We start from the raw sequence: 25930 nt of genomic DNA, 5'->3' as shown, positions 1-25930 counted from the left end.
TGAAATAAGTCAGACAGAGAAAGACAAATACCTTATGATCTCTTATATGTAAAATCTAAAAAAACAAAAACAGAAAACAAAAAAAAAAGAAACCAAACTTATAGAGAGAATATTCGTGGTGCTAGAGGTCCAGGTTAAGGGAGGGGGTCAAAAGGTAAAAAACCAAAAAGTGGAGCCCTTTCCATTACACTCTGTAATAATAAATCAAGGTTCCTTCCTGTGCAGTCGTTGGGATAATGGCTCTAAAATTCAGCTATTCTTATCAAAGAATACCAAAAGGCAACATGATTAATGATCATCTAGTTAATTTTGGTTTCCTACCTAAAATAGTTGTTTATTAAATTATAACTTTAATTTACTGGATTAATTTTTAAAACTGAATACAGACACAGATACAATGTAAAGGAAAACTAGAAAGAGTACATAAAATACATGACATAGACTGTCACCAATCTCCCCAAACTGTAAATGCACATTACAGACGTCTTCTTACTTGTTTGCCGGAATCGGAAATCTGAATTATACCCACCTTGTGACCACTCTGAGAAGCTGACTTCTGGGCTTAGCACAGAAACAAATAGTAATCAGAAGAGAGACAGCTAGCCTCTTTTCAACTTAGTTCTTCTAAATAAACCCAGAATTTAATCTCCCCACAGCGTTCTGATGCAGAGTTCCAGGAATTCCAATTGTTTTCTTCCTTTTCTCCTCTCCTCTTTCTCCCACGCTTCTGTCTTGAGATGCTCACATTTTAATCAGAATGTACATTTATCTTAGATACTTTTAGAATGCTTGCTCCTGATGTAACTTACTGCTTTCTTTACCTCCATTTCTTGTAAAGAGAGTCTTTCCTTGAAAATGTTTTTCTTCTACCCTAACTATATTCTCCAAGTTTGAAGCTCTGTTCTTCTTGTCTATTTGGGTCTTTTGTCTTCAGGTCTTTGTTGGGAGATGGATATTTCCTTTGAACAGATAGAAAATAGAAAATATTTGTATACAGTTTCATATTGATTCACTTTAATCAAACCAAATTTTGCATAAGGGTGCATCAGTTGATTTACAATGAGCCTTTTTATAGTCAGGTTGAAAATCTGAGGACGAGGAAGAGACCCCGACACCTGTTTGGTCGGCTAGCATCGGTGCCGGCCTCCGTGGACTTGCGTGGTCTCCGAGCCGAAGGGTCTCTTCGGGTGGGACTCGGGAGCTCTTTGGGAAGACGGCCGCCTCCCTGCACAGACCCGGCTCTGCATACACGTGCTCCGACCATCGACCCACGCGCGTCTCTGCTGACCCCTGCCCAGCGGCCTCCACCAGGGTCTGTGCAAGAACTTCTGTTGCTGGGGTCCCCTATCCAGCCCTCAGCCAGCATGCAGCCCTCTTGGACTTCAGCAGGGTCCACTTGGGACACACTAAAGTTTTATTTTTGCCATCTCATGTTTGTGAATGCCAGCCTGCCACCAATGCCACCTCTTGGTCTCTTTCCAGTCCTTCCCCGCCCCCTCATCAAATTGACAAATACTCAGAACAGCAAGTTCAATAAGCAGATTCCCAGCCCGGGAGTGAAACCAGTAGCCTGACACCCCCAGTGTGTAGGAGAAGCTCTCTCACCACTCACTCTCCCCTCCCCTCACACATACACACTGAGATGCACAAGAACACACCCTCCCGTGGCTTGAGATAGGGTGTTTCATGCCTCTCTTTCAGAATTAGAGAGGGGAATTTCCATGGTACTTTCCTAGGAACTCAGATGATTGCTTTTAATTTCCGTGGTTGTGGTTGTTTACTCCAGCATATGTATGGGAAGGAGTTGCAAGTGAAGGCAGCCGCCTTGTCTCACATTTCTAGCTTTAGGTCCTGGGTGAATGAGTATGGTGGCTCTCTTTAGAATGTTTTCCCAAGGTGAGGATATTTAGCAGTTTTCAGGTGGTAGCTTTAGCTGGATCCAAACCCAAGAGGACAAATCTCGTTTACTGGTATTATAAAGTTTACTTTAATAAAATATTTCTGAAATATATGAAAACACATTTCCAATTTATCTCATTTCACAAGCCATTAATTTAAAGGATGATTGGTCAACAAATACATTTTTAAATAAATTATTATGTAATGTTTGGAATGGGTGCAAAGGTGATATAAAAGTAAAGATTAAAATTTAAAGTATACTAATGCATCAAAAGTGCATACAATTAATTTCAGGATCTGATATTTTAAATTCTTGTAGTTTTTTGAACTTAAAATAATCAGTTGGGTTTTTTTCATTATTTCTGTATTTTGTTTTCAAATTGCTAAGAAATAATTTTTCAGACTCATCTGAGTACTTCTCTGAGGATAATATATTATCTTTATTCCCAGTGAATGGAAAATGAATTTGAACATAATATTTATTATATATTCTCAGTTTGATACTAGTTTTTGAAAAGCCATCTTTGTCGGAAGTACATAGTTATGATCATGTGAAAAGAACGTATAAATGTTAATAGTCATCTTGTAAATTATCAGGATAATTATCATTTTTATACTCCTCGTTAGTTATTTTACACTCTTCATGGTCCCCATGCTCTCTTCATTTCTGAGTGTATGATTAGAATGAAAGAAGAATTCCAGCGGGCGTTATGGTCAAAACCATTAGTGTATTCTTCTTAGAGATAAAAAAAAAAAAAAGATATTCATGACATTCATCCCATCTCCTAACTGCAGGCAGTGCTCCCCCTGTGTGCTCTTAGAGCGACTCAAACTCTGTGTACTTAAAGGGAACGTGATACTGTATTACTTTCTCATTCACTCAACGAATATTCGGTGTGCCAGGCACCTAACTCCAAGGGGAGAAAATGCCATCTAACTATGAACCTGAAAGAAGAAGCTTCAGATCCAGTTTACCAAGTAAAGGGTATATACCATCCGCACTTCTGGTCACCAAACATCTGTTCAGTTTTCTTCCTAAACAAAAAATACATTCACCCCTTTCTAAAAGACACAATCTTGGTGTCTCATCCAGTTGGATGCACATTTGTTGCTGGAGGACGTCCAGATGTGGCTTTTCATGGTAGAAACCTACACTCCTCCTCACTGTGGCAGAGACAGAATAAATACTGTGCAGAGGCCCCCTGCTGTGTGGAATGGGGTCTTGTACTTGACTAGGTACCAGTTTTGCTCCCTAGAAGAGGGTCACCTGTCCTTTTTTATATGAAACGTATGATTCCAGTCTCTGGGACTTTCCTGATTTTCTTTTCTCTGCCTTGACTTGACATCTGAAATGAACATGGGCGTGTATACCTTCTTTAGGAACTGAGACACTTTCTCAACAGCTTTCTGCCCTAGAAGCTCAAGGGTGGTATACAAGCTCCAAAAGCCATTAACTTTTTCTAGAGCAGATTTCTGTTTCTGAATACATAGCCATTTTTAATCTATTTGATTTTTACTTAGTTCCGTGTGCCAATAGTTATGCCCACATTTCTTTTCTAGAAACACTTCTCTTGAATTCTAGGCCTCCTGCAAGGTCTCCTTCAGACTTTGAGCGGTCACGTTTGTTGGGAGAACCACCCCCTTGGTACCTTCTTCCTGAGCTATTTCTCCGAATGAAGAGATACACTGGCCATCACACCCTTGGATGGACCTTTACTCCAAGGAACTTTCAGCCATTCAGAGGTTTCAAGAAAGGATTATATAGCTCAAAGCCTTATCATTTTTATTTTTACTGGAGTTGACTTGGAGTTGAGAAGCAGCTGCCTTTTTCAGCCTTGAAAGGCTCTAATTATTTACATATACTCTGCTTCCTTTAAATCCTTTTATGTGCAAACTGACCAATTATTTTCCTTATACCTTGTCAAATGCAACCTATAGCAACTAACACTTGCTAATATTCTGCTTTTCAGTTCCTTTCCCTACTTCATGTTATTTTCTAACTCCTTCACCAAGTTACTGCAGGTGACATTTTAACCAAATATTTCACCACCTCCTAATTGGCATCAGCTTGCATCCGGTTACAGTTTCCTTATTCCTTGCTGACTGACCACCAAGACAATGACACATTTTAAGTTTTTGTGATAGAATCACCCCACTTCTATTTTTTTTCCTTCTATTTTTTTTTAAATTAGGAAACATGAGACATGTAGCCATAACATACAATCCTAAAATCTTAGTCCCTTCACCCAGCAAACGTTTTTTTCCTCGCTTACCCTGTGAGTCTGTAGAATGGCTCTGTTCATCATGGACATCAGGAATCCAGACTGACACAAGCACAGTTTCATTGTTTCCTTTCACCTCACTGCATCAATGGGAAGGGAGTGTAAAGAATTATACACCCAGCTCTTACAACTTCCACACAGAAGTGTCACAAGGAATTTCTGCTCATAATTCATTCGTCAAACCAATGACTAAACCAGATGTTACTGTGCAAGGAAATGCCATCATGCTACAAGCCCTAAGGAGAAGAACCAAAAAATTGGGTGAATAGCACTCAAGACTGATATAGAGGGAGCAACTGGAGACCAAGAAACATGTTAGGATGCTATTTTCTGTAGTCCAGGCAAGATATGATAATAAAATAAATATTAAAATACACATAAAGAGGCTTAAAATGGGAAATAGAATGACAGCATCCGTTTTGTGCATGAAAGTGTTTCAGATGGATTAGATGTAGGGGTGATTGTTATAGGAAAGTCCATGAAGTAGCTTTCGTCTCAGTCCAGCAGAGAGAAGGAAACAAAGAATGGTAGCCATGGGAATGGGGAGAAGCGATTTGTGAGAAATATTTTAATGTTACATTTGACACTGTTGCCTGCATAAATAAGACTTCCTTGACCACACTGTCTAAAAGAGCCACCACAAATACCTGACTCTGTCACTACCTAAATTAGTTCTTTCTGCTGCTTCATTGCCCGTTTCCATTAGAATGAACCAAGAAAGCAGAGACTTTATCCCCGGGACATTAAATGGTGCTTTGCACATAATGGGGATCCATATTTACTGAATGCATTGGATGATATGAGATGGAAGGTATGGAATGAGTTAAATGACAGAAGTCAAAGACGACCCCAAGATTTGTGAGATTAAGAAACAACTGCCTCCTGATGACCCAGGATCTCTTTCCACAAAAGTCAAGGGGAAGAGAGCCCTGTGCAGTCCGCTGTCAGTGGGGCTTAGGCGACAGTCTGTGCGCTCAGCAGGACAAGGACGCAGGGAGGCCTTGTCTGCAGTGAAGAGGAAGTTTCTCACTGCCGTGGAATACGCCTGGCAATCTGCAAGCTCCAACTTCATCAGCAGGAGCCGCCAGGAAGCCCCGGAAACTGTGATGCCAGAAAGACCGCCCATCCCTTTCTCCGCTCGGCACTCACTGTATCTATCGCCCTACTGTCTGCATGGGGCCATCAGGACCAATTTCAAATGCCCTTTATCTCTGTCACGTCAGTTACCACGAGAAGCTCATTCTTCTTGGTCATCTCTCGTGTCCAGAATCACCATGGAGGCCTGTATATGACACTGTAGTTCCTTCCCACACCCCTGCACAAATCCTGATAGATACCCTCTAAAATTCTTATCTCACTTTTCCCTCCACCTCGCTTGTGCCACCTCGCTTCTGTCTTTTACAAAAGACAAACAAAACCTTCTGAAAAGAGTTGTCTATATTTACCTATATTCTGACTCCAATTTCTGTCTCTTCTCTCCTAGTTTTCCTTGTACCTGTTCGATCAGCCTTTTATTTCTATCAGTCAATCAAAAACCCTCCTTACTAAGGAAACAAATGCCCTCCACATTGGTGAATCTTGTAGTCAAATTTGGACCTCATTTTATTTGAGCTTTGCTGGTATTTAAAGCAGTTGGTCATGTGATATCATTGTAGTTTTGATTTGCATTTCCTTGATGATTAATGTTGTTGAGTACCTTTTCATGTACCTGTTGGCCTTTTGTATGTCTTCCTTGGAAAAATACCTGTTCAGGTCCTTTGCCCATTTTTTTAATTGGACCATTTGGTTTTTTTACTATTAAGTTGGATGAGTTCCTTGTACATTGTTTATATTAACCCCTTATCAGATATGTGGCTTGCAAATATTTTCTACTATTCCATATGTTGCCTTTTCACTTAGTTGATGGTTTCCTTTGCTGTGAAGAAGCTTTTTTAGTTTGATGTAATCCCACTTGTTTATTTTTGTTTTGTTGCCTGTGCCTTTGGTATCGAATTGTAAAAATCAAGGAGCTTACTCTCTGTTTTCTTCTAAGAGTTTTATGATTTCAAGTCTTACATTCAAGTCATTAATCCATTTTGAGTTGTTTTATGTATAGTGTGAGATAGGGGTGGAGTTTCATTCTTTTGCATGTGCATATCCAGTTTTCCCAACACCATTTATGAAAGAGATTTTTCTTTTTTCTTTGTGTATTTTTGGTGCCTTTTTAGAAAATTAATTGACCGTGTATGCAATAGGCAAGAGATAACAAATGCTGGCCAGGATGTGGAGAAAAGAGAACCCTTGTACACTGTCAGTGGAATGTAAATTGGTGTACAGACTACACAGTTACTCAAGAAATTAAAATAGAATTATCATATGATCCAGTATTCCTACTTCTGCTTATATATCTAAAGAAAAAGAAATCATTATCTCAAAGAGATATCTTTAGTCCCATGTTCATTACAGCATTATTCACAAAAGCCAACATATAGAAAAACCTAAGTGTCCATCAACAGATGAATGGATAAAGAAAATGTGGTATATACACAATGGAATATTATTCAGCCTTTAAAAAGAAGGAAATCCTGCCATTTGTAAAAACATGGATGGACCTTGAGGGCATTATGGTAAATGAAATAATCCAGACAGAGAAAGACAAATACTGCATAGTATCACTTATATGTGGACATTTTTTTAAAAGTTGAACTCATAGAAACAGAGAATAGAATGGTGGTTGTCAGGGGCTGGGGGGTAGGAGAAAGGAGGAGAGGTTGGTAAAAGGGTACAAGCTTTCAGTTATAAGATGAATAAGGTCTGAGGATCTATGTACAACATGGTGATCACAGTTGATAATATTGTATAGTAAAATCAAAATTTGCTAAAGGAGTAGAACTTAAGTGTTCTCACCAAAGCAAACAAATAAACAAAAAACCAGCCTAAATATGTGAGATGATGGATGTGTTAATTAACTTTATTGCGGGGATTCTTTCACAAATATATATATGTGTGTGTGTGTGTGTGTGTGTGTGTGTGTGTGTGTGTGTGTGTGTGTGTGTGTGTGTATATATATATATCTCAAATCATCATGTTGTACACCTTATATATGTTACAATTTTATTCATCAATTATACCTCAGTAAAACTGAAAAAAACTATAAAATGAAACAGTCATGCTCCCCTCCTTGAAACACTATTTGTCCTTGGCTTCCAGCATAATATACTCTTTTTGGTTTCTTCTTCCTTGAATGTCTGTTACTTCTAAGCCTCCTTCCCCCCTCCCAGATCTCTAATTGTGGGAGACTCCCAGGTCTTAGCCTTTATATGTCTTCTTTTTTTTCTGTCAACTCAAACTGGTTGGTGGTCTCCCGTGGATACCTACCTTTAAATGATAGCTATACACTGTTGACTCCACATTTATAAGTCCGGTCTAAACCTCTGTTCTGAACACCAGGCTGATATATCCAACTGCCTACTAATCTTTTCACTTCTATATCTAATAAGCATCTAAAACTTATTTCTGAAACTGAGCTCTTATTTTCTTCCAAATCTGCTTCTCCCACAGTCTTCACACTTTCACTAAAAGTCAATTCCATGACTTTTAGTGAAAAGTTGCACAAGCAAGAAACTCTGTGTTCATCTTTTTTTTTTAATTAATTAATTAATGTATTTATTTATTTATTGGCTGTGTTGGATCTTTGTTGCTGCGCTCAGTCCTTCTCTAGTTGTGGCGAGCCGGGGGGGCTACTCTTTGTTGCGATGTGCAGACTTCTTATTGTGGTGGCTTCTCTTGTTGTGGAGCACGGGCTCTAGGCGTGCGGGCTTCAGTAGTTGTGGCACATGGGCTCAGCAGTTGTAGCTCGTGGGCTCTAGAGCTCAGGCTCAGCAGTTGTGGCACACAGGCCCAGTTGCTCCGCGGCATGTGGAATCTTCCCGGACCAGGGCTCAAACCTGTGTCCCCTGCATTGGCAGGAGGATTCTTAACCACTGCACCACCATGGAAGTCCCTCTGTGTTCATCTTTAATCTCTCTCTTTCCCTCATGCTACAAATATTGCAAATATTGCAAACTTGCAAATATCATAGGTTTTCATGAATATATTCTAAATTTAACGGTTCTTATCACCACTATGCCCACTCTACTGGTCCATCAATTCAAGCCACCATTATTCTTTTGCCTGGTACCCATCGCCACTACTTCTCTCCTTTTTACTTCTTTTTTCATGACAGTTTTATTTTCTCACTTTGGTCAATGCCTCTTAGTAAGTTTTCATTTGAGACTGTCTTTTCTTAAGCATCTTATAATTTGTCATTTCAGAGTTAATTTTCTCTTTTTCTTTCACTTCTTTTCTAGATTCATTCCACTCTTCATTTCACCTATTTTTGTTGTTGTTGTTCATTTCCATTCTTAGTTTTTGAATTTCTAATTCAAACTGAATTTTTATATCCACAAATGCTTGTTTGAATGTATTCAACTATTTTTGGAGTGCACACTTACAGTTTTCTTCTGCGTCATGTTATCATTTGGGGGGAATGGGGTGAGGCGAGAGGCAGTTTTCCTAAACTGATTTGAATTTGTGTGAATTTTCATGTCTTGAATTTCTGCCATAGTTCTCCATGGACTTTTATTTCCTTTGTTGATTCTTATGACATTGGGGTGTTTTTAAGAGTCCTAGTTTAATTCTACCCTTTTCTGTCCTTTTAACAAGGTCCAGGTAGCATAGCAAGGGTTTGTTTGCTTTGGTGATGGGGGAGAGAGTGAATTCTCTGAAATGTGGCATCCTTTTGTCTTACAGGATCCTAAATTTTCTATTTTTTCTTCTTCTCCCCTCCCCCACCCAGTTGCTGAAGGGTTCTTCTTTTTTGCCTTTTTTTCTCACTTAAAGGCTGTGTAACTGGAAGACTCCACAAAAATCACTCTTGCCCCTCAAAACCCAGTGTGTCCCTTTAAATCGCATTTGCCTTTTATATGACATCCGGTCCTTTAGATCATGCATCCTTTTACATCCCTTCCCTATAGATCATGTCCCCTTCTACCCAGTCCTTTCTTATTATCTTAAGATTCAAGCTGCATCTCATCTTTCTGGTGATTGCTCCAACTCTCCTCAGTCGTCGTTGCCAGCATCCCTCCTCCAACCCCCTGCTGTTTTTCTTGGTTAGCTCTTGGCAGTTCCTGCGTTCTCTGTTTTGAGACTCCCCGACCCCAGCGTTAACCAGGAAGTCTTTCCTATTTATTTTACTTCTTAAGCTTCAAGCAGATTTAATCACATCATGTTCCATCTATATCTGTATACCTTCCTAATTTTTCATGGATCACATCCCATTAAATTAATTTGCTTGCTTGGAGGTTTTCCTGGTAGAGAGGAAGAGACTAATTGGCCTTTGTGTTTGTTTTGGTGTTCTGTTTCTGACATAAAAACGTGCCCTACACACAGCAGCTTAAACCAACACAAATTTATCATCTTACAATTCTAAAGGACAGAAGTCCAACACTAGTCTAACCAGGCAAAAACTAAAGTGTCGGCAAGGCTGTGTTCCTTTCTGGAAGCTTTGAGGATAATACACTCCCAGGCTCATTGAGATTGTTGGCCAAATTCAATTCCATACTCTGAGCGATTGTCAAAGGTTTTTGTAATAAATTTGGCTCTGTATAGAGAAACAGTTTCAGAGCTCTGTGTGGTTTCAGGCACAGTCTTCGCTATCTAACCATGGCACTGGCAACACTTCCATATTCCAACACAGAGCTCTCCTCTTTCGTGTTTTCCTTTCTACTCCCAAGTACCTCATGATTGCTGCATAGAAAGGAATTGCTTTTAGGCCTTATGAGAACATGATTAAGAGCTCTTGATGGTGCCTCTTTCTCAGAAGGTTCCCTGCTTCACAAAAGTTCCTATGAGAAGCTTAGGCACATACATCAAGTGTTCAGGTGGTGTCTATTAAGAATTCCACAGATTGGAAAGTGTTCCTCCTGGGGCTGGTTTTCTATCACAAATGCACTCACTCTGGAACTGACCTTCAGTGTTAGTGCAAAGGACCCCTTTCTACCTTGCTTGCTTGTAATGTTTTGACATCATTTTCCCATCATTCTCAGGCTATTTACAAGTGTTGATTTGTGTTCTTTCTTATTTTCTCTGATTTGCTTTAAGCTCTGTGTCATTGACTAACCTCCATATTAAAGCGTTTTGCAGCAAATTCTTGTCAGGCTAAAGAGCAGCACATTCGATGGTTCTATCATTTTTTGCTGTTTGTCACTTTTTACTTTGGAAGACAGATGGGAGCGATTTTCTCTTTGGCCACATCTGAAAGCCTCGCCTCACTCCTCTAATTCACAAAAGGAGAGAATGGCAGAATAAGACATGCTATATTGAATCCAAAAATGTGATGTATCAATCTGCTGTTAAATTAACGAAAATAAGTTATGATTATGTGCATAAAAGATCAAATAAACTTAGGTAACTCATTTCCTTGGCTCAAAGTTGACCTTTTCTAAGATTCCATTGCCATATCTCTAAAAAATAAAAATCTTGTCAAGTGTTTATCATATATAGGATCAAAAGGAATTTATACAAGTCTTCCATTTTGGCATAAATACCACTAATGAGGCTAAAAGAAAAAGACAGCTTATTAAAATAAGAAACCTTTCGAATGTGAGATATTTTAGAATTACTGAAGTTTGATAGAGAATCATATTTGAAATTTCTCTCTTCCCCTTCCTAATCAAAGATCTGTTTTATCTAGACGAGCCAGCTGTGAAGAGTAGAAGTTATAATCTCCACTTAAAATGGGGATGAATAAAGATTTCAAAACATCCAGCAAGTGACTACTTCCCAAATTATTTTCATTTGTTTCTAGAATGTGTATTAATTTCCAGGAATCAACTGCAAATCACATCTACTTACTTGTTCCACATTTATTTATTAGTTTCCATATCCAGGTGCTGCACTGGCTCTAGACTGACTAAATCAATGTCTCCCTGACTCTAGTATCAGAATATATTGGTTGGGAAAGGCAGACAAATAACTCAGGGATATAGGGACTATAATCAAAGTATAGACAGAGTGAAATGGAAATGTAGAGGAAAGATGTCAAATCCAAACTTGGGCCTGAAGGAACTAAACAAAGAAGGGCGTATTTGAAACAAGTTTTAAAGGATTATCAGGTGTGAGGGAATGTGGAAAGGAGTAAATTAAGGCACCTCAGGGACAGGAAATAAACGCGCCTCTTACTTAGAAAAGAAAACTAAACGTTCCACATCTCAGAACTGATCAATCCTACCCATCTGACTTCAACAGACAGGGAGGGCCCTTTCCTGTGAGCTAAACATTCTTCCCGTCTTTGCTGAAGCATGCAGTTAGGGTTTAACTGGTCTCTTATCTTCCTACTACAGAAAAAGTAAGAGAAAAAGAAAAGTCCATAACATATCAACAAGGCCAGTTAAATAAGAAGTAGGTGCCAATTTTCAAGAATGGAAAATGTCATCAAAATGTAGTATATTTTAATAGCTCTATAAATTTCAAATGACAATAAGAGATCTTTGTAGCAATAGTCTACATCAGGAGACATTTTTCTTCACTTTCCAGCAAATACTGAAGTATTTAAGACTTCAGTAAATATAAAAACAACATTTGTCACCAAATTATAGCAAATCTGCCCAGCAAATAAGAATTACATACGCTTAAGAATTCCTGGTTTTGCTGATGACAAAACAGTATTATCTTACGTACATTTTCCTAAGATTATTAATAAAAGCCAAATCCAATGAGGACTAAATACAAAAATTTATTATTTCCACACAAAACTAGTCTTGCCTGCATCTTACAGCAAATTACCATGAAACTGATTCAGTGTCATTTTTAATTCTGCTATATGATTTTAGCTGATAGCCTATTTTCTGTAGATGTGATGACCCTTTTTTCACTGTTTTCAAATATAGCTCCTTTTGGATCATTTAACTTTCAAGTCGTTATCCTAAGGCCTAAATTTAGTGAAAGTAATAAAGCTTAAATTTAATCATTTATTCAATAGGCATGCTTAAGAGTCTGCTATGTAAAGATCTCTTCTTATTCAAAGGAATCTAGCCATAATTCTGCAAATTCTCCCGAGAATTCTGCAAAGAAGTGATGGAAAGAAACTCAGGAGCAGCTGTCCATCTTTGACTGTATCTCTACTTTGCAGGGTCCCTGCTCATCATTTTCCCTACAGTCTCATAATTTAGTTTAGTCTCTCTTCTCTATTTGTCTTGTTATTCCCAAACATCTTTCAGGTTTTTTTTCTTTTGGAAGTTACCAAATTTGTTCATTTAACTAATCCTATACATAATGAAAACATTATTTGGGGTTCTGTTCTAGAGAAAAGTTATTGACCTGAATTAAGAATTTGAGCATAGCTGCAAGCTATCCAAAAAAGACATCTAAATGAGAAAGCACTTCCACCATAAAGAGAAAAACGTAGAAAACGTTGCAGAACATTTTATGCCTTTATTCCTCCATAAAGAAATTTAATTATTTACACATTATGTGTAGACCAAGGTAGACGCTTGAAAGATAAAACAAAAGACAAAAGGCACTGAAATTATGGGAAAATAAATATTTTAAAATACAGTGGGTTTATTAGATTATTGCATTTGTATTTAATCTCCTCAGTTCTGTGAACACAGACAATGAAAAGGTGAAAGATGTAAGGTAATTCAGAGAAAAACACTAGTTAAATAATGATGGGACAAAGTAAATTAACATGCAATAAAAGATATTAAAGGAATTCAATACATGGAGTTTGCCTAAGAAAAGAGCAAATAAAAAGCACAGCTATAATTATTTGAAAGGTGACTGTCAAAAACAGATTTTAAGCAACAAAGCCTTGTATAATAAACAAATTGAGCTTGTCTGCAGCAAAACTGTTAGATCAAGTATGCAGACTACAAAGGTTAGTACTTTTGAGGTGAAGGTTTGGGGCTGATCTAACTGAACTAAATACTACAAAACCGGGAAGAGGACGGACAGAGTGCTGACTGCTTCTCAGACTTTTCTCCTTGAACTCAGGGCTGTCCCTCGCTGGTCACAAGGTGTCACTGTTGCTGCCCTGGATGTGCCTCTCCATCTCAGCCCCGACCACCCTCCTCAGTGCAGCCTGGTTCCTCCAGCACATTCACACAGAGACACGTAACGCTCCCTCATACTCTCGCACAAATACCTCACACTTACGTACTCATACACAGACCCGTGCACTCACACACACATTCACAAATACTGTCACACACTAATGCGCTCTAACGTACTCATATGCACACTGTCCCACGCTCACATACACTGATACACACTCACAAGCTGATACACACTCACATACCGATACACACACTCACACACACTCCCTCCCCTTCCTGCTCGCCCTGCAGGTCCCTGATCAGATTGCCTCTGAGCTGCTCAGCCTTTGTCCTGGAGCCCCAGCTCCTACAGGCTAAGCCACAGCCCTCCAGAGAACCACACATCAGACTCGCCTGCCCACCCACCTGACTGTAAGATTACTGAGAACAGAAACTGTGTTTTTCCATATCCTCTTAGCACAGTTCCTGGCTTATAGTGAGAAAATGTTTGTTAATAAAGAAATGAACCCTTGATGATTCTGATCTGATCTGATTCTTCTGAGCTGAATTGCAGGGATGTCTCTCTCTTTCTCTTTCTCCCTCTCTCTCTCCCTCTCCTTCTCTCTCTGTTTCTTTCTGAAATAGTTTATAATTCAGTCTTTAATGTGACTATATCTAGTCTAATTGTATTACTCTTGCTATTTCTCTTCATACATGCTGCTGTACTATTAAAATGCAGAAGTGTTGCAATTCTCAAGATTGGCTGCAAAAGCCATCTTTACCTGCTGGTGGAAGCCCAGGAGCCCCTCTCATTGCCGTGGAGGCAGCCCACTGGCTCTGGTCCTTACAGAAACGCCAAGTTGAGTTCTACTCAAAATAGTCAGCTGGAGCTTCCTAGAAGCCCTTTACTGTGTGGTTGTTTTCTTTATCTCATTCAATCCTAGGATAAAAGAGTTACTAGAAGGAGTGAGGGACATATTTCTTTAACCTCTGAGCATGCACTGACTTAGTATTTAAAGGAAACATTGTGACACAGGTGCTTTGTCATATTTCACACTTTTAATTTTACCGCACATAGCATAGTAGATATTCTTCTTTCCATCTATGGGGTCCTGGAAATACTCCAAGGTAGAGTCATGCAGATGAGATGTTAATTGCATGTGATTTCACTGATGATTGAAGGTCGTGGAGTTCTGAGAAATAGTCAAAATATTAAAATGTATAAAGAAAAAATATAGCCATATTGTCTCCCTTAGCAAAAATGTCAAGGATTTCTAGAGACACGGCATGGGAATTGGCTTAAGCTTTTGATCTGTTGTTAGAAAAGCTTTCAAAACTTTCATAAATTTTAGAAGTCAAAATTCATATATCTAATGAAAATTATTTTCAATATGTGCTATTGTTGCTTGTGTAAAATTTTTCTGTGAAGACTGGCATTCCCTCACCAGAAGAAAAAAAGTTTTTTTTTTTAGAAAGCTGTGAGCCTCAGCAATGCCTTTTTATTGTATTAGAGGCCCTGTGATCAGAAGGGATTCTTTTTTATTTTCTTGAGGAAAAACCCACCAGCCAGACAAGGAGCCAGGCCTGGCCCACATGAGAATCTGCTTTCTCCTTGGGCACATGCTGTGTCTGACACCACAGAGGACAATCCCTGAAGGATGCAAACCATAGCTTTTGCAAGGAAAAATCACTTTTGTGATTTGAACATCGGAAGTGTTATTTTCATCAGAATAGTACTCCGTGGGGGACTGCATGTTCTTTTTCTTTATTTTCTAACAATATTCTATGGTCTTGATAAAACTAAGAAAAAGTGACAAATATGGCTTGACATCTCATTGATCAAACCCATTTTTGATGCTAAGGGGGTGCGACTGAGCACGGGGAGAAAGCATTACCCAGGTTTGATGACGTTGGCCGTCGAGCAGAGCAGTTGATACTCAAATCCCTGGAGTCAAGAAAACGTGTCACAGATAACGTTTTTATGGGGAGTTTAAAATGCCAGGACAAAGGCTGCAATGTCATCCACAGAGAGGAGCAAGAGGTTTGAAGGAAATCTATATTAAACTGCTCTAGTACAGACTTATGCTATGTGAAAAAGTCAGAAATTTCTCTGAGTGGGTGTCAGTGGAAAACTCTTATCCAATTTCCGTGCAGTGATTTGGGGGCTTGGCCCAAAATATCTAACCTTTTGGATCTCTGCATATAAAAATAGTTAGAAGGCTTGGGTTCCAATTCTGTCTTGGCGCTGACCCATGATAGGATATGAGACCCAGTTATGACACTAATCCTTAGTCATCTCATGCACAGAGGGCTTATATTAGGATCAAATTCATCCATGTTTGTGAAAGCATTCAATACTACAAGATTTTGTGTAAGTGTAGGGTATTCTAAGGTTTCAAGCAAAGAAAAACCGCGAATATAGAGAAGTCAGGAAGTAATGGGAATAAAAAGAGAGTGATCTAATCAATATCTTAGATAATTGGAGTTTTCTAAAAGGGAAAGTTAGTTTTAATATCCTCTCCCTAAATTTTTTTAAGTGAGGATGGTCTACTTTTGAGATTTGTAAAAGGAAATCGATCACATTCTTTTGCTGATCTATGATCCACTGCAGTTCAGAATGACGGGGATCAGAACTTCAGTCCACACAAATCCAAGTTACATTCAGGAGGACAATCGTGTTTAATCTAGTTCGACATTTTTCAGCTATTCACTTATATATTTTTATTTTGTATTTAATTAATTTTTCCGAGTAAATTCTTTCCTCAAATTAAATCAATCTAAAATATACTGGATAGTAAACAAACCTCAGTCTATTATTTATAAATAAGATAAAGTACATTGGAATAACTTAAAATAACTTTAAAATACAATGTTATAATGTCAAGGGAAACAATTGTAGAGATTGTTTTATTTCACTGCTTAAATATAGCTTTTTAGTTTTCTTAAGGTAGATTTTTTAATGCTCACCACTTACCTGGGAAACTGGTTCAGGAAACATTCCTTCTCCATCATTCCTATGTAGCCTTGCCTGACTTCCATGGCATGTGCTCATTTTCAGAGCTGGAGGCCGAGGAGTGGTGCAAGCATCTCTGCATGGAGTGTCTGGGGACCAGGCTGAATGACATCAGCCTCGGGGAGCCTGATCTCTTGGCGGCAGGAGTGCAGCGGGAACAGAATGGTAAGTGTGCGTCTCCTTCCTTCCTTCCTTTTAAAGTGCACTGGGAGTTATAGAACTTTGAAAGTGGAAAGGACCTCAGAAATGTTTCAGACCAGTCCTTTTTAAGGGAAAGTAAACTGATCAACCTCAGGTGTTAAGGGACTTTCTCAAGACTGCATACCAACTACAAAAATACTAAGGTACTGCCTTCTTGCTCTGTGGCATTGTCATTTATCTCAATAAATAAGTTATCTCAACAATAAGTTTATTCATTATATATAAGGTTTTGAATGGACAGCATTCCTACATTTTCTTCTTTGATAGTTGTTATAGATTTGGAGTCTAAATAAATAAGTTTGGCTTATCGTGTTATTTTTCAGTAGATTTTAGGGAATGTGGCTAATAGTATGTCTTTGCTCAGGCTGCCATAACAAAATACCATAGACTGGGTGGCTTGAACAACAGGAATTAATTTCTCATAATTCTGGAGGCCAAGTTCTTGCTGTGGCCCCACATGGCAGAGGGAGAGAGAGAATAAGCTCTCTCCTGTCTTTTTCTGTAAGGGCACTAATTCATTATGAGGGCCCCACCCTCATGACCTCATCTAAACTTCATTACTCCCAAAGACTCCATCTCTAAATCCTATCACCTTAGGGGTTAGAGCTTAAACCTATGAATTTTAGGAGGACACAATTCAGTCCATAGCATACTACACGTAAGGAAGTACAATGCATGAAATCTCAGGGTTTAACAAAATTGAGGTTTATGTGACACGTTATTTACTTACTGCACTGCTCTCTAATTAAACATTTCTGATGTCTCTTAAGAAGTTATGCTGCCTCTTCTTGACTAACACCTCTCAATAATGAAATCAGAGTAATGTCATGAGCTTTTTTTCCCTCCATTTTTAAAAATAATTATCATTATCACCAGAAGATCTAGTAGTATGAAAATAGAAACTTTCCAATGTTCTTAATTTCTATGGCTAGTGTTTTTGAAAAGGTTGAGGGATGTTGGTGAAGCTTGACACTACTTATTAAAAAGAAATTCTGGAATTATCTGTGGTTTATACAGTAGACAGCACCGGTAAAATGCATCAGGATAATACTTAGCAATAATGATTTTGTTATAAGTAATAATATTCTAACAACCATCACTGTCTCATAGACCATTAAAGACATTACTTTTTGGTTTTTGCTACACTGAAAAAATGTTTTCCCCACTACCCGATCATGAACATACATGGGCACCAACTTTGCCCATGTTGGTAGTTTCAGAAAGTCAGGAAGGCCTTTCTGTGGCTCTTTTTCTAGCTTCCTTTTGATATTCCAGTTTCTCTCCCACACTTTCTTGGATTTCATCCCTCCAATTTAGTTTCTGAGAACTGTGCTCAGTACAGAACGCCCATAATTTTGCTGCTTAAAATATGCTGTTCATTCTCAGTTTAAGAAAAGAAGAAAAAAAAAACTCTTTACCAATAAACATTCGTCAACTACTACATAAAGAAAATACGAAGAAAGTGAATAAATTAGGCCTGTGGGTGGAAGCATTACTGTGTGCGGCTTACTTGGTGTGAATTGTATGCTTTTACTTTAAAGATCTGGGGTTGTATATGGTTTCCATCCAAATGGATAATGTACTCCTTTGGTTTATTATAATTTTTATTTCTAATTTGATAATAATGTCAAAGTAATTTACCTACAGTATAAAGGGAAAACTTTAGTATAAATTTTTTAGGATAGGACAAACACGGAATTAAATGCCAGAGCTATATAAGAAGCACAAGCAGATATAGCCTAACAAGTAAACTTTTCAGGATGCAACTTGAATGTAGGCTACACCCCTTAATTAGGACAAGTTCTTAAGTCTCTTCTAATTTCAGTTTGCTAATGTGTGAAAATGAACTAATACCAATTTATGGTGTTGTCATGATGGTTACATGAGATAATATAAAATAAAGACTAACTCTCATGCCTAGCTCAGTTTTTTAAAGAAGCACAAGTTTGTTTGTTTAAAGCACAAGTAAAAATAAAGAAATCAAAAACTAATTCCCGCATATACTTTAGAGAAGACCTGAAATTATAATAACATCCAATGCCATCCAATGCTTTTTTAGGTTTATTTTGTTTAATAATCCTAAATTGATAAAAAGGGTTATATGTGCTTTTAATATATAGTAATTATTTAGCTAAAGAAGGTAGTATTTGATCCATTTAAATGACCCCCTAGAAGTACATGGTACCATAAAGGAAATTAGCAGTCTTACACCCACCCCACCCCCCCACCCCCCCCCCACACACACACACAAAATCATGATCACTGAGACCCTTCAATGTTTAGCGTTAAAAGGAAAAACTTAGCTGGAAGGATTTCTTTTCCCCAGGAGGTACATTCCATGTGGGTGAATTTCTCTCTTTGAGTCCAAGGCCATGGACATAGCCATTGCTCCAAGCTCTTCGAGTCTACATACACTTTCTTTAAAATGCTTCCTCAAGTCCAAATAATAACATCTTTCCTTTGTTTCTTTTGGCCCATTGAGAACTAGCTAAAACTTTTAAAAATAGTAATTTATACCAAAGGACAACATGAAAGGCATAAATCTCGACAGAATGTCTAAATTACAGACTCTACTATTGCCAGCTCAAAAATCCCAGTGAATATGTGTTTACATGCTGCCTGGGAGAGAAGCGCACACACACACACACAAATTGGCACAATTTGTTACTTGCATTCCCCGATTTTGTCACTTCCTAATCAATAGACCTCTCCCGTAAACATGATAATTCCATTTTAAGTCCACCCTGAAATAACTACCAGTAGTCTATAAAATCCTATGCTAAAGACCAAGAATGCTCTTTAGCTAACTTGAACCCTCTCCCTTGAGCCCCAGGATTGCTTTAGGGACACACCTGTTCATTTTACTACATGTAGGGGAAATATTTGTTGTTTTAGCTAACTAAAGTATTTAAAAAAATAATATTATCTTCTAAAGCTGTCCTTCCATAGTTTTCAATCATAACACCTCTTAATATAAACAAAATCTTTAACTTCCTAATACATGTTTTAAGTCATTAATATGTTCAGATTGGAATCAATCCTTTATGAAAGATTTGTCATCACAGATTTAGGTTTTTTCCTTAAGGCATTTTAGTGTTAAATTCTATAATTTCTTATTCATCAGAAACATTATTTTAATGTTTTATCAGTGATATGCTGGGATTTAGTTTGAAATTTCTCCTAAGAGATGATATACACATGCATGCATGCAGAATTGATGTAATAGATTACATTATGGTGGCTTGTGGTGATCTTGTGGTATCCCGTCATCAAGGGAAGACTCATTGCTCAGTCCTGACCACAGCATTTTTTTTCTGACATTCAAAATTGCTACTTCTCCTCTAGTGTTTTTCTGACTCTTCAAACAGCTTGGTCTTATTTACTCTGAGACAAGCAAAGAGTAAACATTTGTGCAATTAATTTTGAAATGTGTAATGTATGTTGCTAAGATAAAAGTAGTTATTGATTAAATTCTTTGCTATAATCATTTTTTATCTAGTGCTGTCAGGTGCTTTCCTATTGATTCAGAATCCCACATAGTATAGGTGAAAATAAGGGAACACAAGTACACACACACACACACAAACTTATTCTTAGACTTCAGATAACACTGCCACAAAAGAGTGCATACTAAGTAGACATTTTGAACTTTAAATTCTTACAACTTGCAGAATCTTCACATCTTTCAGTTGTATTTAAGATAGCCTATGCTGACCTTAGAAAATATTAATGTAAGGTGTTATAATCATAGTTATTTAGAAAGGAGTCACAATACAAAATAGCAATTCTAGAAAACAAATGTTACATGTTAATCATTAATAGCAGAAGTAAGCATCACAACCAAGAAGCGAGTCACTTGTGTGAAGTTCCTGCTGTTACAGTTGGAAGTAGACTCAAGGATATGTCCATTTTGCTATTGATACAAGAGATCATTATCCAAAACAAAATGGAAAAATAACCTCAGACTTTACCATCTGGTTAATGCAGAGTCAGATTTGAGGGTTTAGTTTTTCCAGGACCAAGAGTCCCTGCTTATGAATGGTCTAGAATTGGCATGAATTCCTACTTTTAGCCTAAGAATGTGTGTATAACCTTTCTGCAGAAGCAAAGCAGTATTCCAGTGTTGTTTCTAAATTATTTACTTTGGTTGCCATAGTAACCATGCTCCCTACATGCCACTCAGACTCCCTTGTATGTCACTCACTCATTCATTCTTCACCCATCAAACATTTTTGAGGCTATGCTATGTGAGAACTAAGCTGAGGAAATGTAGAATTATATAAAATAGGACCATTACTTTTAAAAATCCTACAGAATAATGAGGGAGACAAACCTACAAACAAGGTGTATTGATTAGTGTTTTTTAAAATAATGCTGTGTTCTTGGTCACACAAAATCTCAATAGCACAGACATGGAAGTGTGTCTTTATCATTCATGCCTAGGTGGGTTGGCTAGGGTTCATTGGATTTAGGCTGGGTAATGCTGAGATTGGCTCCAAGCTGCACATGACGTCTACATCTCTTCCTTGTATATCTCATCCTCCTGACACTAACAGCTACCTAAGGCATGTTCCCAAAACAAAAACATTTGGGCAAGAGATCAGGCCCGGGCTTCCCTGGTGGCGCAGTGGTTAAGAATCTGCCTGCCAATGCAGGGGACACGGGTTCGAGCCTTGGTCTGGGAAGATCCCACATGCCACGGAGCAACTAAGCCCGTGAGCCACAACTACTGAGCCTGCGCGTCTGGAGCCTGTGCTCTGCAACGGGAGAGGCCGCGACAGTGAGAGGCCCGCGCACCACGATGAAGAGTGGCCCCTGCTCGCCGCAACTGGAGAAAGCCCTCGCATAGAAACGAAGACCCAACACAGCCAAAAATTAATTAATTAATTAATTTAAAAAGAAAAAGAGAGATCAAGCCCAAACTTGCAACATAATTTAAGTCTCTGCATTTGTCATGTCCACTGACATTCATTGACCAAAGCAAATCCCATGGCCAAGCCCAAAGTCAAGGGGTACAAAAGTACACCCCAATTGTGAGGCCACGACATGAGTTAGAAAGTCTGATCTAATGTGGAGAGGAAGTGAAGAATTTAGATAAATGATACAATCTACATGCTAAAATAAAAATAGAAGTGATATGGTATTGGTATGATCAATTCTAATCAGAGCAGCCTACCTTTTTCTTTAAAAAAAAAACTTATTTCTTATTCCTCTAAATAAGCCTTCTCAATCAGGCAGGAAGTCTGAAATTCTTAATGTCCATCAGTAACTAAAGCCAGTATAAGCAGGCCTTTATTCGTTTGGAAAATGGCCAGTTAATGACAAAACAGTAACACCCGTAACAGTAAAACTTTCTCTATTTTAAGGATCTTTTCCCCAGTTTTTCAAAAATGATTTGGGGTAAGCCATATTCACACTTATACACCTACTTTATGACTAGTCATGAAAGAGTTTCAGGTTAATTTTTTTTGTCCCTGGGATAACACTCAGCAAAACCAACTTTTGCATGGGGAGAAGAAATTTTGCATACATATGTTTGAGCTTCCAAATGCCATCCACACACTCCTGTATTTCCCAAAGTGAGTTCCAGGAAATACTGCTACTACTACTACTATATGCCTTCTGCAGTGAGGGAATCAGCAGAGTGAATGTAATATTACATAACACTATTGTGGGTTAGATTGTGTTCCCCTCCAAAATAAGAGATGTCAAAGTCCTAACCCTCAGAATGTGACCTTATTGGGAATAGGATCTTTACAGAGAACCAAGTTTAAACAAAGTCATTAGAAAGAGCCCTAATCCGATATGACATACAATACGTCCTTATAAAGAGGGGAAATTTGGACACAGAGATGGATGATGTGAAGATGCACGGAGAGGAGATGGCCATGTAACTTGAGTGATGTATCTACCAGCCAAGGAAGGCCAAGGGTTGCCGGCAAACCCCAGAAGTTAGAAGAGATGAGGGAGGATTCTCCCTCTAAAGCCTTCAGAGAGAACCTAGCCCGGCCATCACCTTGATTTCAGACTTCTAGCTTCCAGAACTATGAGATAATAAATTTCTGTTGCCTTGAGCCACCCAGTTTTTTGGTACTTTGTAACAGTAGCCCTAGGAAATTAATACCAACCCTATATGATGGTCACCATATGCATGAGCAGAATAAAGCTGTTGAGAAGCACTAGAATAAAGATCTTTTTTAACTTTGTATAATGCAACATCTCCCATACTCATTTTACCTATCTGTCTTTTTCTACGCATCACCCCTATTCATAGCTTGTGGATATTCATATCTGTTCCATGAAACAGGTTGGAAAACGCCAGTATAACCAGTGGAGGTGCTTATCTACAGGGAAAGCTGAAAGATGATGGTGATGGGAGCAGCCATCCTGGCAAAAATAAGATGATACTCATGCATATAACACAAAGTTCTGAATGGGCCCTAAATATTTGCCTCCTCACCTTATCTTGTGTTGCTTTAATTCCATTCTTTGATTGCTGTCGACATTGCATATAATCAATAAACTAGGTCAAAACACCACTTTTCCCGTTTGGTCCTCAGTATGCACTACAATGGAATCAAGGCCAATGCCATATATATTTCTACCTCTCTTTGAAATAGATGATTCAAGGAAAGCAAGGGTGTTTGGTAGTGCTTCCCTCCCTACACCGCCAAATCTAAATGATCCATTGTCTAACTCTGGCCATATCGTTATAAAGTGAGATGCATACTGGGAGAAATATCTTGAAACACCAAAGGACCTGTCCTGTTTCCTTTGCCCTGGAAACATGCCCTATACAAACACAATGATAACGAAGATGCAAATTTCAGAAACATTTGTAATTATGTGAAAGGAGAAGCTTCTGGGGAGAATGCTGAGTCCAGCATTACTCATATCTCCCAACTACAGGCAAAAAGAGGGACTTTGAAAATAAGGTAATGCCTTGCCCTTACCCTTTCCCTGGGAGTTTGAGTGGACACAGACACATGCTTCTATCTCCTCATGTAAATTGGAGGCTACTACAAGAACAAAGACTAGAATTTGATTCTCTGCATGGAGTTGGATGACAAGCATAGGAAGAGATGGAGAGATGTGGTGGAGAGATGTCAGCAGAGCCTAGCAAGGTGTAACAAGATAAAGCTACACCTCAACTGTCTCAAAACTGATATGGCATGGATGGGGTGCCCAGGCTTCCTGTCGGCCCCCACCGGACCCCAGATACTCTCTGAAAGCAGCACTTGCTGTGTCACAGGAAAGCAAGTGAAGTAACTCCACAGGGAGATGGGTACATACGAACCAGATAAGAGGACCGTGTTTCCTCTGCTGACACCTGGGACTACATCAGTTCCGGGGCTTTTCAAATCAGCCTGGATGAAACGGGGAGGAAGCTCAGAGATTGAACTTTGATCGGAAACTGGGTTAAATGAGTCCTCATTTGACAGAAAACAAACACAAGTATACACACACAAAAAAGAGGAAAGAAAAGAAAACCTCAGTATACACTAATGAGATTTCTTTTTTTTGTCTTTTGTAATGCTATGAATTTTATTTTATACATTTAAAAGCATAATTCTGAGAAGAGTCCATGGGGTCACCAGACTGCTAATGTGGTTTGTGGCTCAAAAACAGTTAAGAACGCTGACCTCAAATTTGTCTCACTCTTCTGTGCTCTGTTAATTCAGAGCATTGATGTGGTCCATTATACTTTCATTCCAAAGCTTGTTTAGATTCGGGTGGTACAAATTAGCTTCTCTAGGGCTTCTCTTCATGGACCTCCTGGATATTGTGAGTTCCCTTTGAGTAGGCAGGAATGTTTCCTACCATTCTTGTCCTTGGCTTCTGCATTTCTTCTTTCACTCCAGTTGTCTAATCCTGTGTTTCTACTGTATTAGACTCTCCATCCTTTTCACCGGCAGAATAAAACCTTATATTTCTCCCCCTGGATATTTCAGTAAGTACTGAGTTTTTCGGACCCCAAACTCTGATTTCTTGAATGAGTTTTTCAACTTTCTGGCTCAGTCCGTGGAACTCCATTTCCTCTCCCTCCCACCAGTATAAGCATTCAGGGGCCGAGATTTCATTTTTGATATACCCAACTTTTGGTGATCCATTTTGTTCCCGCTACAGTAAAACTATTGTGTCAAGCTTGAAAGTCAAACTTGTAGCCTGACGAACATATGTTGCCAAACAAACTTAGTACATCATCAAGTTCTGTTCCACTTCTCATAAGCTCTGGGGCCATGGTCAAGAGACTGAAATGCTCTAAAACTCAGATTCCTGCTCTTTGGGATGATACTGATAGTACACATCTCATAGGATTGTTGTAAGGACTAAATAAAATACAGCATGCAAAGCAAGTAGCACAGTGCCTAACAGGAAAGTCCATATTTCTCTGGAATATTGTGCATGTCTCTGTCACATTCACATCAAGTGTGTGTTAAACAAGAAAATTCTGGGCCCCCAGCCATACTCTAAAGCAAACACCTCTGGGATGTGGGACCAGATGTCTGTATTTTAATAACCCCAGGAACCTAACATGCACTAAAGTTTGAGAACTCAGGGTAATAAACTGTTGATTATAATCAGCTTCAAAACATCTACCAGTGATTTTAGGAATCTCTTGCAAAGTTTCTTGCATTTCTTACAAAGTTTCAAAATTACTGACATAAATTTAATCACAACATCCTTGTAGTATCTTCTTAATACCTGTCTACACTGTAGTGATAGCTCCTTTTTTACTTCATAAGGGTTATTTTTGGCTTTTTTTCCCATAGTCAGCATCATCAGAGATTTACCTATTTATTAAACCTTTTTTTCAGTATGTTTTAAAATGTATTAATTTCTGCTCTCATTCACTATGACTAATCACTCAGTTGCTCCACAGTTTTGGATTTAATTGCAGGTTCTTTTTCAAATCTTTTGAGGTGGATGTTTAGAGCATCAAATTTTAGCCTTTCACTTTAAAAATATATTTTGCAAAGCTCTACATTTTTCTTTGAGCATGGTTTAAAATCCTAACTGTAGTAATAACAGTCCCAGAGCTCAGATTATAATATAATAAATGTTAAAATTGGAGGGATAAGTGTCGGGGGAAATGTTTTTTAATTTCCATCTGCCATAAAAGAAAAAATCAAAATATTATCTCTGACTATAGGCTTTGTAAATAAAATAAAATTTTATATTACTTAACAGAGATTCAAATTACCCAAAGAAACTTAAGAAAAAATAGAAAACGTAAAGAACCCTATGTCCATTCAAGAAATTTAAATTAAAATTATACAACTTCCCATACACGAACTCCAGTCCCATACAGTTGCACTCTTGAATTCTATTTAAAGAAGAAATAATATCAATGCTATGCAAAGTTTTTTGGAAAACAGAAGAGGAGGGATGATTTCACAATTCATTTTATGAAGCCACTATAAGCCAGGTACTGAAACCAGAAAAAGTCAATGCAAGAAAATAAAATTCCAGACAGATAT

At 38.3% G+C, this 25930-nt stretch overlaps 1 protein-coding gene across 9 annotated transcripts in view; it reads left to right on the top strand.

The window, feature by feature from the left end:
* Positions 1-25930, top strand: part of DOK6 (docking protein 6) — a 417757-nt gene that overhangs the window by 238167 nt on the left and 153660 nt on the right. For all 9 annotated transcript variants that reach the window (XM_082415940.1, XM_082415939.1, XM_082415936.1 and 6 more), the window contains exon 4: positions 16293-16412. In XM_082415940.1, coding sequence (XP_082272066.1) covers positions 16293-16412 — 120 coding nt within the window. The remainder of the gene's footprint in view (positions 1-16292; positions 16413-25930) is intronic.

Source organism: Balaenoptera physalus, assembly GCF_965194825.1.
Source record: "Balaenoptera physalus genome assembly, chromosome: 12".
NCBI classification, from domain to species: Eukaryota; Metazoa; Chordata; class Mammalia; order Artiodactyla; family Balaenopteridae; genus Balaenoptera; species Balaenoptera physalus.
This window is presented reverse-complemented; position numbering and strand designations above follow the sequence as displayed.